This window comes from Littorina saxatilis, linkage group LG2, assembly GCF_037325665.1.
Source record: "Littorina saxatilis isolate snail1 linkage group LG2, US_GU_Lsax_2.0, whole genome shotgun sequence".
NCBI classification, from domain to species: domain Eukaryota; kingdom Metazoa; phylum Mollusca; class Gastropoda; order Littorinimorpha; family Littorinidae; genus Littorina; species Littorina saxatilis.
Genome location: NC_090246.1, coordinates 84270776 through 84287527, shown reverse-complemented (window position 1 = coordinate 84287527; position 16752 = coordinate 84270776). Strand labels below are relative to the sequence as shown.

General features: G+C 43.2%; 1 protein-coding gene across 1 annotated transcript; it reads right to left on the bottom strand.

Moving 5' to 3' along the window:
• Nucleotides 1-2012: 2012 nt before the first annotated feature.
• Nucleotides 2013-12494, bottom strand: LOC138959969 (tektin-4-like). Its single transcript, XM_070331675.1, has 6 exons — nucleotides 11841-12494; nucleotides 10244-10314; nucleotides 8376-8519; nucleotides 5428-5650; nucleotides 4901-5055; nucleotides 2013-4098 (listed from the first exon to the last, which is right to left on the bottom strand). The coding sequence occupies exons 1-6, from the start codon at nucleotides 12372-12374 to the stop codon at nucleotides 3882-3884; spliced, it is 1344 nt and encodes a 447-aa protein (XP_070187776.1). The 5' UTR covers nucleotides 12375-12494; the 3' UTR covers nucleotides 2013-3881.
• Between the last annotated feature and the right edge of the window lie 4258 nt (nucleotides 12495-16752).

Here is a 16752-nt window from a genome sequence, read left to right as displayed (position 1 = left end):
CAGTGACAATGTTCAAGTTTGGCAAGATGATCTGAAGGCAATGTTAGGGTAAAATGACACCAGATTGCACCAATTGTGTCCTTTTGGCCAAAAAAATTTTCCGGGGGGGCATGCCCCTGGACCCCCCTAGCCGGCTCGCTTGCGCTTCGCGCAACCTCGACTGTTGCGCTTCGCGCAAAATCGACTTCTTTTAATCTTCAACAGAACTTTGTCCCTGAAGCTTCACTTGGAGGGTAGGCAGACCTGCTCTCCGAGTCAGTCACACACACACATGCACACGAATTAAAATGAATTAACGAGGTAAAGACCGACTCGATGACACTTTGAACAGCATCGTCACAAGTACTCCAGTTTGAGAAGTTTTCGACTTTTGCGCTTGGACGAAGAAGAGAATCTGTTGTTGTCCTTCAAGACCAAATGAAGCCTAGTTAGTGAACAACTGCACAATCAGATTGTTGAGCTTGCACTGCGCAGCAGGACAGGTCAGTGACCCATTCATGTTTTTCTCCAAGCGAAGAATGATTCTTGTTCTGACTCAGTCCATGTGCAACATCTGCGCGGACTTCTTGAAACTCACTTTCATCAGCTCAACCTGTGTTTATCAGCTCATCATCACCGACCGTCTTTGCCTCTAGCAGTTCCAGACTTGGCATGCCGAAATGAGATAAAGTAGAGGAGAAATAAATCTTAGACATGTGAAACTAGTATCAACATGCACAGCTTGGACTGGTTTGAGGCTGTAGTGTGTACAGTGTGTGTTTTCTCTGTTCCGGTAGAATACACGCAGTTCGACGCTACAACTTTTACTGATTTTCCAACATTTAACGAGAGAAAAATAAAAAAAACAATCCTTACCTGCTCTCTTCCTTAGGAAATTTGAACATCCTGAAGCCTTTGCATGTGAGTAAGCAATTGATGGCCGAACACCATGCCCCACTGTGCTTTCGTGTTGGCGCGGCCATGGTTGTGCTGCACTATATCGCTATTGCTGTGGAAAACGAAAGTAGGTTGTCCCATGTTTCTGCTGGTGGCGCCACAGGGCTTCCTGTCTCAATTTTAAGCACCGTATGAAGCGTCTCTGTGTACTCTACAGTCTCAGCTTATTCTGTATGCTCGAAGGGGACATTTCATGAGGAAGGCATAACTGCTTATTTTTAGGGACTGGGTGGCCGAGTGGTATCGCACTTGCGAGAGGTTGCGAGTTCGACCCTGGGTCAGCGTGTTAGCAATTTTCTCCCCCCTTTCCTAACCTAGGTGGTGGGTTCAAGTGCTAGTCTTTCGGATGAGACGAAAAACCGAGGTCCCTTCGTGTACACTACATTGGGGTGTGCACGTTAAAGATCCCACGATTGACAAAAGGGTCTTTCCTGGCAAAATTGTATAGGCATAGATAAAAATGTCCACCAAAATACCCGTGTGACTTGGAATAATAGGCCGTGAAAAGTAGGATATGCGCCGAAATGGCTGCGATCTGCTGGCCGATGTGAATGCTAGATGTATTGTGTAAAACAATTCCATCTCACACGGCATAAATAAATCCCTGCGCCTTGAATATGTGCGCGATATAAATTGCATACAATAAAAAATTTTAAAATTTAAAAAAAAATCCCTGCGCTTAGAACTGTATCCACGGAATACGCGCGATATAAGCCTCATATTGATTGATTGATTGGAACTGCTTATTTTAAGTCTCAGATACAAGATTTTCACATTGCAACAAATTTTAAAAACGGGACACTTGATCTTGCAAAGAATATGACTGGTGTTGCCATCTTGAATATTTACAAATCCTTATAAAGTATGTCACAGAGTTCTGCTCTTCAACCTCAGAAATGCTATTGGGATACAAATATGAAACCTTAACATTTTGTAAAGTTCGTAATATTCACTTTAATTTTCTTTGAATGTTGTTTTGACATGGTATTTGCAGTATATCGTGTTCTCTTTGGAAGAGGAAGTAACAGTGAAACATCTCTCACACAGTGTCACGCCCACTTGCATCAATCCTAAGCTGTAAATAAATCCTCTTTATTGTGGACATCTTTTTCATCACAAACATAATCCATCTTCATTTTCAAACTGCAAATTTTACCATTAGAAATCTGTATTTATTATTATCGTGGCTTCTTAGGATTATTTTGAAAGTTAATACGGTAATACTGATAGTGTTCAACTTTAAATTCACAGCAACATACAACACTCGAGCAGAGGAAAGTAAAGAGACATGAAACCTGCGAAGATGAAGCACAAAAAAAAGATTGGGCATCCGCACGTGGATGGGGGGATCCAATTTCACACAAACGAGCTACATCTTGTTCGTCTCAACAAACCATAATATTCAAAGAATTTTTGAACACATTATTCAATTTATTTACATAAACACAAGAATGATCATGCAGACAAAAGAACAATAATTCAAAAAGAAAATGCAAGAAAGAGAAAGACCAGCAGTGTCGAAGAAAAAGTATTCACTCTCACCAGAAGAGGGTTTGTATGTACATAAAAATACTTACAATAAGCATTTGTAAAACTATCACAGTAATTTTGCACAAGATGCAGCATATATACACTTCTAAAACTGAAGAGTCCTGCTGATGGGACACAAACACAAACAAGACAAGTGTGTATGAACAAAAAAAAAGGTACAGTCGAGATCATTTTAACACGAAAAACGATAAGCTGAAAAAACCCATTACGCGAAACGTGTTGTCAGTCCCAATCATTCCCTTCATAAACCCTACTAAAAAAAACATAACGCGAAATAAAAGGATCTGAGACTCGTACAAAAAACGTTTACACGAAGCCGATTCTCGGTCTCTTGCACCACCAAACAACTGTTTTTTTCAACTTGTAGCTTCAAAAGCGAGAAGTGTTCACGTGTTTGTATGACTAACTGAATATCTCATTTTCCTTCTGACCGTGATTGAAGATGGCCTCGAAAACAGGAGTGAAGAGAAAACAAGCAAGCCACACAATCACGTTTAAAATCAGAGTTTTAGAAGAGCTTGATACAAAACAACTGAACAAGCCTGAAATTTGTAAGAACTTTTCAATCGCAAATTCAACTTTGTCAACGTTCATCAAGAATAGACAAAAGATTGAAGATGCGTATGTGTCATGTGATGTTCAACCAAACCGAAAGCGGATGTTTGACGACGTCACAAGAATTGAACGGTTCGTCGAAAAGTGCAGTACGTGAGCCTGTCAAACAGTTGTCAGTTGAAGTTGACGGATTTCTTTCGTCCTGTGTGAATTCATAAACACTGCAATAGATTTTAAACACTGCAATGGATTTTAATCTTTTTTGTGGGGAATTAAAGTGTACAACAAAATAATGAACTGTAGCAGACGACAAAACTGCCGACTCTGACTGAACCGTGTACTTCGTCCGCCGCGCACTACGGAGGCTTTTTTTTATTAAGGTATGGCACTGTTTTATCTTCTTTATCTTGCTTTTAAAGAAAAAAGTTATCAGTTTGATCATTTTCGTTATCGCTAAAAATCGTTAACTCGAACAAAAATATTGGTCCCTTTCATTTCGTGTAAAGCGATCTCGACTGTACATGGTTTTGAACAAAGGAACTTGTTTTCTGTCTTGTGAAATCATCAGATTAAAAATTTAAAAACCGTCAGTTTTGATTTGTTTTTTGTTCTGCTCGGTTTTACTGAACAACAAATTCCTGAGGTCAAAGATGTCAAAATGTTTGCAGCGTGCCGTGAAGGCCTCTTTTTACATCTAAAACGGTGTATTACAGTTTATTCCCTGGAAGCAGAACTGTCCAGTTCCAAGCTAAATAGAATATCGGTTCAACCAAAAGTAAATCAACCAGTTTGAAGGCAGAGCAGGGGGCAAGGGACACTGAGCGGCAAGCGAGCAGGCTTTACTGGTAACCTTGCAATCGGAGAGTAGAGGGGTAGCGAGTGCGGACGGTCATGCACTTGTCTCTGTCGATGAAGATGCTGTTCTTCTTGTTGGAGATCTCCTTCTCCAGTGACATGCGGTTGTCCTGCAGGTCCTTGAGCGAGTTCTCCGACTGGTTCAGCTGGTTCTTCAGGGCGTCGATCGACTGGCACAGCTCGTTCACCTCACCCACCAACCTGAAGCAAATAGACAAACACTGTTGAAGCCATCTGCACACACAGTACTGACAACAGAAATCTGCTTCATCAACCTGAAGTAAATGGACAAACATTGTTGAAGCCATACATACTACTAACAAAAACATCTGCTTCGTGAAACTAATCAAATTGGTCTGCTTTGATTTGAAAAAATACATCAAAATCGGCACAAAAATTGTGTTTCTACGAGTCACATGTTCAAAAATGTTATCTTCTATTATTATCTTGACTCCACCCACCAACCTAAAAGGAATAAACAAACACCCTTGAAACATCTTGATGAAACTGTAATCAAGCTTAGCTGCTTTGAACAAGAAGAAAAAGTCAATTCCATTTCTGATGATGCTACCAAGTGACATGGTTGAACATTGTATCTTCTATTATTATCTTGATTGATTGTATTGTAGTGATCTCATCACATACAAAATCAGACCAAATAGAGTTTGAAATTAAACCGAAAAGAAACTAGCACACCTCTGAACAAAGGACACCTGTTAGCAAGAGAAACTTGCCATCTGAAAGAGGGAACAGGATCCAAAAAAATATGAGTTAGCAGACCACTCCACAAATTCAACCCCCTGCTGAATTGCTGGCAAACCAATACATCACGATCTGCATGAAAGTGTTCATTAGTGTGTATTTGTAACCTTTGTATTGGTTGAGTTGGCTGCACAGTCAATTCTTGCTCATTACAGTACTATGGACCATATTATGGGACAACAGCTGCTCTGGGCACATCCCCCCCACACACACACACACACTACAAAAAAATACAACTTACGCATATTGTGCAGGGTCTCTGCAGAGTTCCACGCCGGGTCTGTTTGTGCGCAGGTAGAGACGTGTCTGGGCCTTCTTCATGGCGTCCTCCTTGGCACGGATAGCCGCCTTCAGGTCGTCGATGTTCCTCTCCTGGGAAGCAATCTCCACGCACACCTGAACATCACACAAATAGAAACTCATCAGAGTGTGGCCATGCATTATTTCTATTCCTACAAGTTGATGCAAACAATGATTCAATGGAGATAAATGTGACAGGGAGACTACTGCGTCACCCTTCACAGCTGACTCTGCAGTTATCAGCCATTGAAGAGCGTGAGCTATTTATAGCAGGTATTTGAAGATCTAACAAAAATCGGAGAAATCAGGTCTCAGAATGGACGGAGTGTTAAAATTGATGTAAAAGTACAGATTATGAACAGAACATCTCAAAAAGCAAGGTCTCAGAAGGGGACAGGTCTTAAATGCAGGGGGGGGGGGGGGGGGATCTTAACAGGGGGGTACCACAACCTTTGTGTTGACACCCACCTTCTTGAGGTTCTCCTCCAGCTTGGACTTGGCATCCTCCATCTCCATCAGACGTTTCTGGAAGTTGACGTCGACAGTGTCGCACTGCTCGCGCATGTCGCGGGACGTGTCCTCCAGCACGTTGTCCACCAGTGTACGCAGCTGGATGGACGCCATGCGCTCATGCTCCGCACGCGCGATGTTGTCATGAGTGAACTGGGCCCATGACTCGGGTGTGCTCTGGCTGTAGATGAGAGAAAATAAAGATTGTTGGTGGTGGAAACATGAGTAGCTTGATACAGCAAAGCCCCACTGTTAGTAAAGCCTACCAAAGCTGGTGGAAACATGAGTAGCTTGATACAGCAAAGCCCCACTTTCAGTAAAGCCTACTAAAGGGGGTGGAAACATGAGTAGCTTGACACAGCAAAGCCCCACTTTCAGTAAAGCCTACCAAAGCTGGTGGAAACATGAGTAGCTTGACACAGCAAAGCCCCACTTTCAGTAAAGCCTACCAAAGCTGGTGGAAACATGAGTAGCTTGACACAGCAAAGCCCCACTTTCAGTAAAGCCTACTAAAGGGGGTGGAAACATGAGTAGCTTGATACAGCAAAGCCCCACTTTCAGTAAAGCCTACTAAAGGGGGTGGAAACATGAGTAGCTTGACACAGCAAAGCCCCACTTTCAGTAAAGCCTACTAAAGGGGGTGGAAACATGAGTAGCTTGACACAGCAAAGCCCCACTTTCAGTAAAGCCTACTAAAGGGGGTGGAAACATGAGTAGCTTGATACAGCAAAGCCCCACTGTTAGTAAAGCCTACCAAAGGGGGTGGAAACATGAGTAGCTTGATACAGCAAAGCCCCACTGTTAGTAAAGCCTACTAAAGGGGGTGGAAACATGAGTAGCTTGACACAGCAAAGCCCCACTTTCAGTAAAGCCTACTAAAGGGGGTGGAAACATGAGTAGCTTGATACAGCAAAGCCCCACTGTTAGTAAAGCCTACCAAAGGGGGTGGAAACATGAGTAGCTTGACACAGCAAAGCCCCACTTTCAGTAAAGCCTACTAAAGCTGGTGGAAACATAAGTAGCTTGACACAGCAAAGCCCCACTGTTAGTAAAGCCTACCAAAGGGGGTGGAAACATGAGTAGCTTGATACAGCAAAGCCCCACTGTTAGTAAAGCCTACCAAAGGGGGTGGAAACATGAGTAGCTTGATACAGCAAAGCCCCACTGTTAGTAAAGCCTACTAAAGGGGGTGGAAACATGAGTAGCTTGATACAGCAAAGCCCCACTGTTAGTAAAGCCTACCAAAGGGGGTGGAAACATGAGTAGCTTGATACAGCAAAGCCCCACTGTTAGTAAAGCCTACCAAAGGGGGTGGAAACATGAGTATCTTGATACAGCAAAGCCCCACTGTTAGTAAAGCCTACTAAAGGGGGTGGAAACATGAGTAGCTTGATACAGCAAAGCCCCACTGTTAGTAAAGCCTACTAAAGGGGGTGGAAACATGAGTAGCTTGATACAGCAAAGCCCCACTGTTAGTAAAGCCTACCAAAGGGGGTGGAAACATGAGTAGCTTGATACAGCAAAGCCCCACTGTTAGTAAAGCCTACCAAAGCTGGTGGAAACATGAGTAGCTTGATACAGCAAAGCCCCACTTTCAGTAAAGCCTACCAAAGCTGGTGGAAACATGAGTAGCTTGACACAGCAAAGCCCCACTTTCAGTAAAGCCTACTAAAGGGGGTGGAAACATGAGTAGCTTGATACAGCAAAGCCCCACTGTTAGTAAAGCCTACCAAAGGGGGTGGAAACATGAGTAGCTTGACACAGCAAAGCCCCACTGTTAGTAAAGCCTACTAAAGGTGGTCCTTCATTCAGCCCCAAGTCGACTTTGACAAATCTATTTACCAAAAATTTTACTAAGTCTTTTTACCAAAAACTCTCTGCAACAACTTTGTGCGGCCAGCTTCACGAAGTATACTTAGCGTAGTCGACTTGGCCCCGTTAAGGACAGGGTTTATTCCCAGTTTAACAAGAAGAGCAAACGCTCGATCGAGTCACTTTCGCAGTTCTGAATATTATATGAGGCATCAGATGGACAGGAAGAAATTGCTATTCACAACACAATACAGATGTAAATAATTTGATGTAAAGAATAATCCTATAAAGTTTGAATCAAATCCGATGAATAGTTTCAGAGATATGATATTTCAATTTTTTTCCTTCAAGACATACCTGTGACCTTGAAAAAGGTCAAAGGTCACCAAAGCAGACGTCAAAGTGTAGAGGTCACTGGGAGTCACGTTCACATAAAATTTGAGCCCGGTCACTTTTATAGTTTCCGAGAAAAGCCCAACGTTAAGTTGTGTGTTGCCGAACAGAAAAGGGTAGTTATCTCCCTTGTTTTTCTGATAACGTTCGTAAAAGGCTACAGATGTAAATACTTTGATGTAAAGAATAATCCTACAAAGTTTCAATCACATCCGATGAACTTTGTCAAAGATATAAAATGTCTAATTTTTCCTTTGACGCTGACCTGTGACCTTGAAAAAGGTCAAAGGTCAACGAAACCATCGTTAAAGTGTAGAGGTCATTGGAGGTCACGACTAAACAAAATATGAGCCGGATTGCTTTGATAGTTTCCGAGAAAAGTCCAACGTTAAGGTGGTGTCTACGGACGGCCGGCCGGACGGCCGGCCGGACAGACTAACACTGACCGATTACATAGAGTCACTTTTTCTCAAGTGACTCAAAAACCCAGATGTTGCAAAGCAATCTGTTGTCACAAAAATGGTGAAGAAGTCCTATCTTTGACAGTTACTCAATGAATCCTTTGCAATGCTAGTGAAGTACAGGAAAAGTGATACACATACTCTGCAGTGACACCAATTATGGTTAAAAGAAATCAATTTAGACCCCATCAGTGCAAGTTAGTGCAGCTGTCTCTGAAAAAACCCCTCATAGAGACTCACATCTCCTCAAATTTAGCTGCACCATCGTGGAACTGTTTGTTGGTGTGGTGGTTCCTCATCACTCCGCAAGTTGTGTCAAGCTCAAGGGACTCCTTCTTGTCGCTCCAGTCAAACTCCAGGTTCTGCTTGGAGTCACGGTTCAGTCTGGAGAAGAGAAACAAGTCGCGTAAGGCGAAATAACAACATTTAGTCGAGCTGTCGAACTCACAGAATGAAACTGAACGCACTGCTCGTTGCAAAGGCAGTGAAATCAACAAGCCATGCAGAATAGTGCGGTAGTGGTCGCGCTGAGCAGGATAACACGCTTTTCTGTATGTCTATTCTTTTTAGTTTACTGAGTTTGTTTTTAATCCAAACATATATCTATATGTTTTTGGAATCAGGGACCGACAAGGAATAAGATGAAATTGTTTTTAAATCGATTTCGGAAAATTAATTTTAATCATAATTTTTATATTTTTAATTTTCAGAGCTTGTTTGTAATCCAAATATAACATATGTATATGTTTTTGGAATCAGAAAATGACAAAGAATAAGATGAAATTATTTTTGGATCGTTTAAAAAAAAAATAATTACAAGTTTCCGATTTTTAATGACCAAACTCATTCATTAGTTTTTAAGCCACCAAGCTGAAATGCAATACCAAAGTCCGGCCTTCGTCGAAGATTGCTTTGCCAAAATTTCAATCAATTTGATTGAAAAATGAGGGTGTGACAGTGCTGCCTCAACTTTTACAAAAAGCCGGATATGACGTCATCAAAGGTATTTATCGAAAAAATGAAAAAAAGTCCGGGGATATCATTCCCAGGAACTCTCATGTCAAATTTCATAAAGATCGGTCCAGTAGTTTAGTCTGAATCGCTCTACACACACACACGCACGCAGACAGACACACACACACACATGCACCACGACCCTCATCTCGATTCCCCCTCTATGTTAAAACATTTAGTCAAAACTTGACTAAATGTAAAAACAGCTTTAAAACTGAATTCAGGACAGACAGCGATATGATCATATATACAAAGGTTGAGAAAGAAAATAACATGTGTGAAAGAAAAAAAATTCAATGACAAAATGTATCTAGGAAAACACTCCATCTGCACACAAGTATCAACAATGTTGATATGTGCTACCATGCATGCACATTCACACGCATACACACACACACACACTTGTCTAACACATACTCCTAAACTGATGGTGTCCATCAAGAGACACTGGCAACTCTTTCATGTTTGACATTATATCAATGAGTTTTGAAACTGGAGGGACTTACAGATGCTTGTCAGGGGTGCTATATTCGTGGAGTCCTATCTGGGTCGTCATATTAGAAAGGGTATGGAATTTAAACGAATGCACACTGAAGGTATTTGGCAATACAGCATTATCCCTTGACATACACAAATTTGCAGATTGACTTCAAATGTATGCTTGAAATGACATTGAAGTCAGACGGGCGCAGTGGCGTGGTGGTAACACATCGGTCTCCTAAGTCGGGAGGTCGTGAGTTCGAATCCCGGTCGCTGCCGTCTGGTGGTTTAAGAGTGGAGATTTTTCCGATCTCCCACAGGTCAACTTATGTGCAGACCTGCTAGTGACTTAACCCCCTTCGTGTGTACACGCAAGCACAAGACCAAGTGCGCACGGAAAAGATCCTGTAATCCATGTCAGAGTTCGGTGGGTTATAGAAACACGAAAATACCCAGCATGCCTCCTCCGAAATCGGCGTATGCTGCCTGAATGGCGGGGTAAAAACGGTCATACACGTAAAAATCCACTCGTGCTAAAAACATGAGTGAACGTGGGAGTCTTAGCCCATGAACGAAGAAGAAGAAGAAGAAGAAGAACATTGAAGTCAACTCACCTGATTTGTTTCTCTGTCTGGGCAATTGTGTTTTGCAGCAGATCCCTCACATTGTTGATAATTTCAACTTCCTGGAAGAAAAGACATGAAAGTTATATATTTGGAAACGGGAGTCAGAAAGAAAACGGATTTCAGTAGTGCTTTGCACGTGAATGATCCGACACAAAAAGTCAAATACAGGCTGCTGGCACACTCATGTATGTGTAAATATGTTGTTCGCACTACTACATTGCCCAAAATGAACAATCACAGGCAGTTCTGAGGTTATGTGTATACATCATGTTGGACACCTCTTGGGTATTTTCTAGATTTCATTGCACAAGTTGTTGATGCTGTGGTGTTCGTCGTCTGCTAAGGCCAGGGGGAACTACTCTCTTCCACCCTTGGACCGGAGCAGAGAACGATGGGAAGAAAAACAACGGTAAGATATAAATAGACGAGTACAGAAGACACAGGCGCCGTAACGGTAAGTGCATTTTTACTATATTGGTGTCAGAAGCGCGATGATCGAACTTACGCTGCTGATAGATATGTGGGCTTGCCGCTGGGTCCTGAAATTCTGTACGAATTTGGGGCCTGTTTACGTCTTCGGACGTGGAAGGTGAATGTTGGGGAGGGGGGAGGTGACCTTCGAAGATCGGTTGCGTTTATAACCGCCGATTCCGGTTGTTTCTTCTTTCCCTTCCTCTTTCGGCCTTTCAGTAATGTGTTTTTATTGTGGGATTGTAGAGGGGGTAGAAGACAACTTTCAATGTGGTGTTTTTTTCCTTTTCCCTACCTTTTCTTTACAGTTTTTGTCTCAAGCGGGGGATTTTTACTGTGAAATTTTGTGAATTTTTATCATGGAATTGTAGAGGGGGGTAGGAGACAACTTCCAGTGTGGTGTTTTTTTTCTTTTCCCTACCTTTTCTTTGCAGTTTTTGTCTCTCGACTGTCATTTCTTACCGTTGTTTTTCTTCCCATCGTCCTCTGCTCAGGTCCAAGGGCGGAAGAGAGTAGTTCCCCCTGGCCTTAGCAGACGACGAACACCACAATGCTAAGGTTCAGTGATTTTTAGTTGTCTCTATATTTAGACCTGACTTTGGAACGAGTTGAATGATAGTTGATACAATAGCTGCTGGCTCGTTCCTGCTCCCTCCCTATGCGCACCCAGGGAGGTGTATGCAAAGTCTTCCTCTACAAAAAATGCTGGATCTGGTATAGGTACGTTGCACGAGCCAGTGTTGGCTATCGTCGCAACGGAATGAACAAGACAGATTGACATACTTACATTAAAACAAACAAGACAGAGATTGACATACTTACATTAAAACGTATACACTTTACAGGACCTACTCACGTTTCTTCAGCACACACACACACACTTCTCTGAAAGAGCGATAAGCAAGACAGAGATGTGAAAGACAGATATCTGACAATATTAGTGTACACAAAATACATCTCCAATGTAATAATAAGCAAGTGACTGAAAGAAAGAAAACAGATGCACACACACAGGCACAAATATAAAAACATCTTCTAAAAAAATACTCAGCCAGACAGAAACTGACAGTGAGAAAAACATAAAAATCTGACGCACGACACAAGAAGCACTCACCTTGAGCAGAGAGATCTCCACATCATCCTGCACCAGGTCGAGTCCCTGTCGGCGCTGACGACAGTTGAGGTTGTCCGTGGCGATGTGCAGGGGGACCTCCGTGGCTCGCAGGGCGTTCTCCAGACGCTTCTTCTGGGCAAGCAGCAGATCCGTCTCGTCGATCACGTCGCGGATCTCTCGCTCCAGCTCGGACTTCCAGAAGTCGATGTCCTTGCATCGCTCGGCCAGCTTCTTGGTCACTTGGGCCTGGGTGGAGTGCTCGAGCTCTTCAGTCTCGTTGCGGGTACGCTTGGATTCGTGACGGATGCGCTCCGCCGAGTCCCTGTCCACGAAGGACTGGTAATACTTGGAGTAGTTACCTTCATGCCACTCACTCGGGTTGTACTTGGCCGCGCGGTAGCCCATGGTAGAAATCCCCATGTCGTTCCCTGTGTTTCCAGTGTACGTGATCTCCATTTGCGGGTTGGTATCCACTGCAGGCTCTGGAGCCCGCTGCGGGGGAATCTCCCGGCTCGCCAGCGTCGCTGTCGCCATTTTCCTGGGGTAATTTGAAGCGCGGACAACGGCGTGAAGTGATCAACAAGTGCAGCTTCTTGGTCGCTAAACACTTGCTGAGATGTAGTTGTTAGAGGCAACAGAGAAGGTTTATGACGTCGCTAAGGGAAGCACTTGGCGCCTCTAGCGGGTTGAGCAAGGGGGGTAACTCTCCGCGACTCTCTCTCTTGGAGCTCTGTCTTGCAGAAGGCATAATTCTACTGAAATGGAGATCGAGCTGAAAGAGTCAAGCGTTGAAGAAAAAAACATGCAACAGAATAGAATTCAGTACTTTTCGTGTTTTGCATCCCCGCTGTTTAGTAGCATCAGAGACTGTATAGTACACATCATCGTACACTGTCTAAGAGAGTTGGTTGTAGCATCTCCATCTCTCAGTCTCGCTCTCTTCAAGTTTTGCGTTGCCCATTGTAAAGTTAGCCAAATTCGGGGTGTGTGTGTGCGAGCGAGCGAGCGAGCGAGCGAGCGAGAGAGAGAGAGAACTTTATTTGACAAGGATAACGATTTAGGACTAGGCCTCAGTTTTATTACAATATGTCCGCCTTGAGACAATTAAAATACAAACAAACAAACAAAACAGTGACTACCAATGTAGTCAATGTATACTAAAAACAGAGACACTATAGAAGTTAAAATTTAAACACCAATATACACATGTTTGAGATACTTTCTTTATTTGGTGTTTAACGTCGTTTTCAACCACGAACTTTATATTGCGACGACAGGGAAAGGGGGGAGATGGGATAGAGCCACTTGTCAATTGTTTCTTGTTCACAAAAGCACTAATCAAAAATTTGCTCCAGGGGCTTGCAACGTAGTACAATGTATTACCTTACTGGGAGGGCCCCAAAGGGGTGGGTATCATCACGATCACGGGAAGGGAAATTTTAGCTTTCACGATCACAGTTACCTTGATTTTTGTTTTCACGATCACAAACACCTTGACGAATAGAGGATCATAGAGTGATACAGCTGTGAAAAATGTACGTTGAAAATAAAATGCTTTGCAATAATGCCCATCACAATCACGAAAACAAATGACGATCACGAGACTTGATTTTTTTGTCATCACGGATCACGGGCAAAGCGGTCCCATCACGATCACAGAAATTGAAATTTCGGCAATCACGGTCACAGAAAGGTAAACAAGTCGCGTAAGGCGAAAATACAATATTTAGTCAAGTAGCTGTCGAACTCACAGAATGAAACTGAACGCAATGCCATTTTACTCGTAGCATCGTCAGGCCACCGCTCATGGCAAAGGCAGTGAAATTGACAAGAAGAGCGGGGTAGTAGTTGCGCTAAGAAGGATAGCACGCTTTTCTGTACCTCTCTTTGTTTTAACTTTCTGAGCGTGTTTTTAATCCAAACATATCATATCTATATGTTTTTGGAATCAGGAACCGACAAGGAATAAGATGAAAGTGTTTTTAAATTGATTTGGACAATTTAATTTTGATAATAATTTTTATATATTTAATTTTCAGAGCTTGTTTTTAATCCGAATATAACATATTTATATGTTTTTGGAATCAGCAAATGATGGAGAATAAGATAAACGTAAATTTGGATCGTTTTATAAATTTTTTTTTTTTTTTTTACAATTTTCCGATTTTTAATGACCAAAGTCATTAATTAATTTTTAAGCCACCAAGCTGAAATGCAATACCGAACCCCGGGCTTCGTCGAAGATTACTTGACCAAAATTTGAACCAATTTGGTTGAAAAATGAGGGCGTGACAGTGCCGCCTCAACTTTCACGAAAAGCCGGATATGACGTCATCAAAGACATTTATCAAAAAAATGAAAAAAACGTTCGGGGATTTCATACCCAGGAACTCTCATGTCAAATTTCATAAAGATCGGTCCAGTAGTTTAGTCTGAATCGCTCTACACACACACACACACACACACACACACCCGCGCACACACACACACACGCACATACACCACGACCCTCGTTTCGATTCCCCCTCGATGTTAAAATATTTAGTCAAAACTTGACTAAATATAAAAAAACGCCAATCACGATCACGATGTTAAACCCTTTGGGGCCCTCTACTGGGAGAATGCAAGTTTCCAGAACAAAGGACTTAACATTTCTTACATACTGCTTGACTAAAATCTTTACAAAAATTGACTATATTCTATACAAGAAACACTTAACAAGGGTAAAAAGAGAAACAGAATCCATTAGTTGCCTCTTACGACATGCTGGGGAGCATCGGGTAAATTCTTCCCCCTAACCCGCGGGGGGTGTTTGAGATACTGCTGCTGCTGCCAGGGACCTATATTAGATGCTGCTGCTAATGGTGCCATGACAGTGATGTTGATGATAGTCATCATTTACACCAAAAAGTGCATAATAATGGAGGGGGTACACATATAAGCAAGGCACAATAGAAAATCAATGACGAGGATTTTAAATTAACTGATAACTGCAGCTTAGCTCTGAGAGACTTAGACTTAGAACATTTTATTCACATAAAGGGTAGACATTTTAGGCCATAGGCTTAATCTTACAATGTGCCCTTTACATTCACACAAACACATATTCACGCGTGCGCCCGACTAGAATCATAGAAACATCAAACATACAGTAATAATAAATGAGAAAAGTAGTAGAAAATACATGAATGGAACATCAATAAAGCAATTACAGAATGGAACATTAATTACGCAATCACACTTGCGCACTCACACGCAGACGCACAAGGAGGAACACATATAATACTAATAATAATATACACACAACTTATACTGTTCAAAAAAAGAAACGCATAGCTTGTAATATTTGGTTAATTTTGTTATATGGCTACAAGGATATCCACCAAACTGCAGAAAATGTTTATCTGGTCGTCGACCTTTCGTCCATTGCCACAAGTGAGCTCTGCACGTGACGCATGACGGTTATCAGTGGCTACAATGTCAAAATTGCTCATTTGGCATGACCACTCGTCATGCTTCAGTGTAATCTCGTGAAACTCGGGGAATATTGAGCTCTCACCATGTCTTCCAAAACCCATAAAAGCGGATTGTTCGCCACAAAGAAATCAGACGACAATTCAGCGACGAAAGATGGCCCGATTGAGCAGAGAAGACCGCCAAATTGCATTGGGTCGTTTACAAGCAGGCCAAAGTCAAAATGCAATCGCCAGGCACTTCCACGTGTCCCAGAGCACCATCAGTAGACTGTGGGTCAGGTTTCAAGCCACTGGCGCCATTGCTGACTTGCCACGAGCGGGAAGACCAAGGGCGACAACTGCTGCTCACGACCGCTTCATACGGCTCCGCCACCTCCGGAATCGTTTCCTGTCGGCCTCATCTTCTGTCCAGGCTCTCCCCGGGCCACACCGATTATCGGACCAGACCGTGCGGAACCGCCTGCATGAAGCTGGTTTGAGAGCTCGCAGACCTCACAGAGGAGCTGTCCTCACCCGCCGCCATCGCCAGAACCGAGTGCAGTGGGGCAACCAGCACCTTCGCTGGACCGTCCGGAATCACTGGAGACACGTGTGGTTCAGCGACGAGTCCTACTTCCTGCTCCAGCGACATGATGGTCGGAGGAGGGTCTACCGGAGAGTAAACGAACGTTACGCGCCCAACTGTGTGGATGAGGCACCCGTTCATGGTGGTGGAGGCGTCATGGTGTGGGGGGCGATCAATACCGCTGGAAGGAGCACCCTGGTGCACGTCCAAGGGCGCATAACTGCCCAGCGATACGTGGAGGAAATTCTGCGCCCACACGCCCTTCCTCTTCTGGCTGACCAGGATGCCATATTCCAGCAGGACAACGCTCGCCCGCACACAGCACGACTCACCACCCAGTTCCTCACCGACCACCATGTCCAGGTGCTTCCCTGGCCATCCATGTCGCCAGACATGAACCCGATAGAACACCTCTGGGATGAATTGGACAGACGTGTGCGCAGGCGAGAAGAAGCGCCGGCAAATCACCGCGATCTATTGCAGGCACTTCAGGAGGAGTGGGACACCATCCCACAGCAAGATATCCGGCATCTGATCCAGTCCATGCCCAGAAGGTGCCGGGCAGTTGTTGCTGCTCAAGGCAGTCACACCCCCTACTGACTTGACAGCCTCGGCACCCAATCGTATTGATTGACTGATTGATTTGAAGATGCAAATGAACTGTGTGTGCATTCAACTGTGTCCATACCAAATTTCAAACAAATAATCTAAATATTGGATTTTCTGTTAATTTTTTCGAAAAATAAAACAAATTTGGCAAGTAGCAACTATGCGTTTCTTTTTTTGAACAGTATAAGTGCCATTCAACAAGCACACAGTGAGCCTACCAAGACAGGTAGATTTAGCATTATGTAGGCATGCAGCAGTCAAT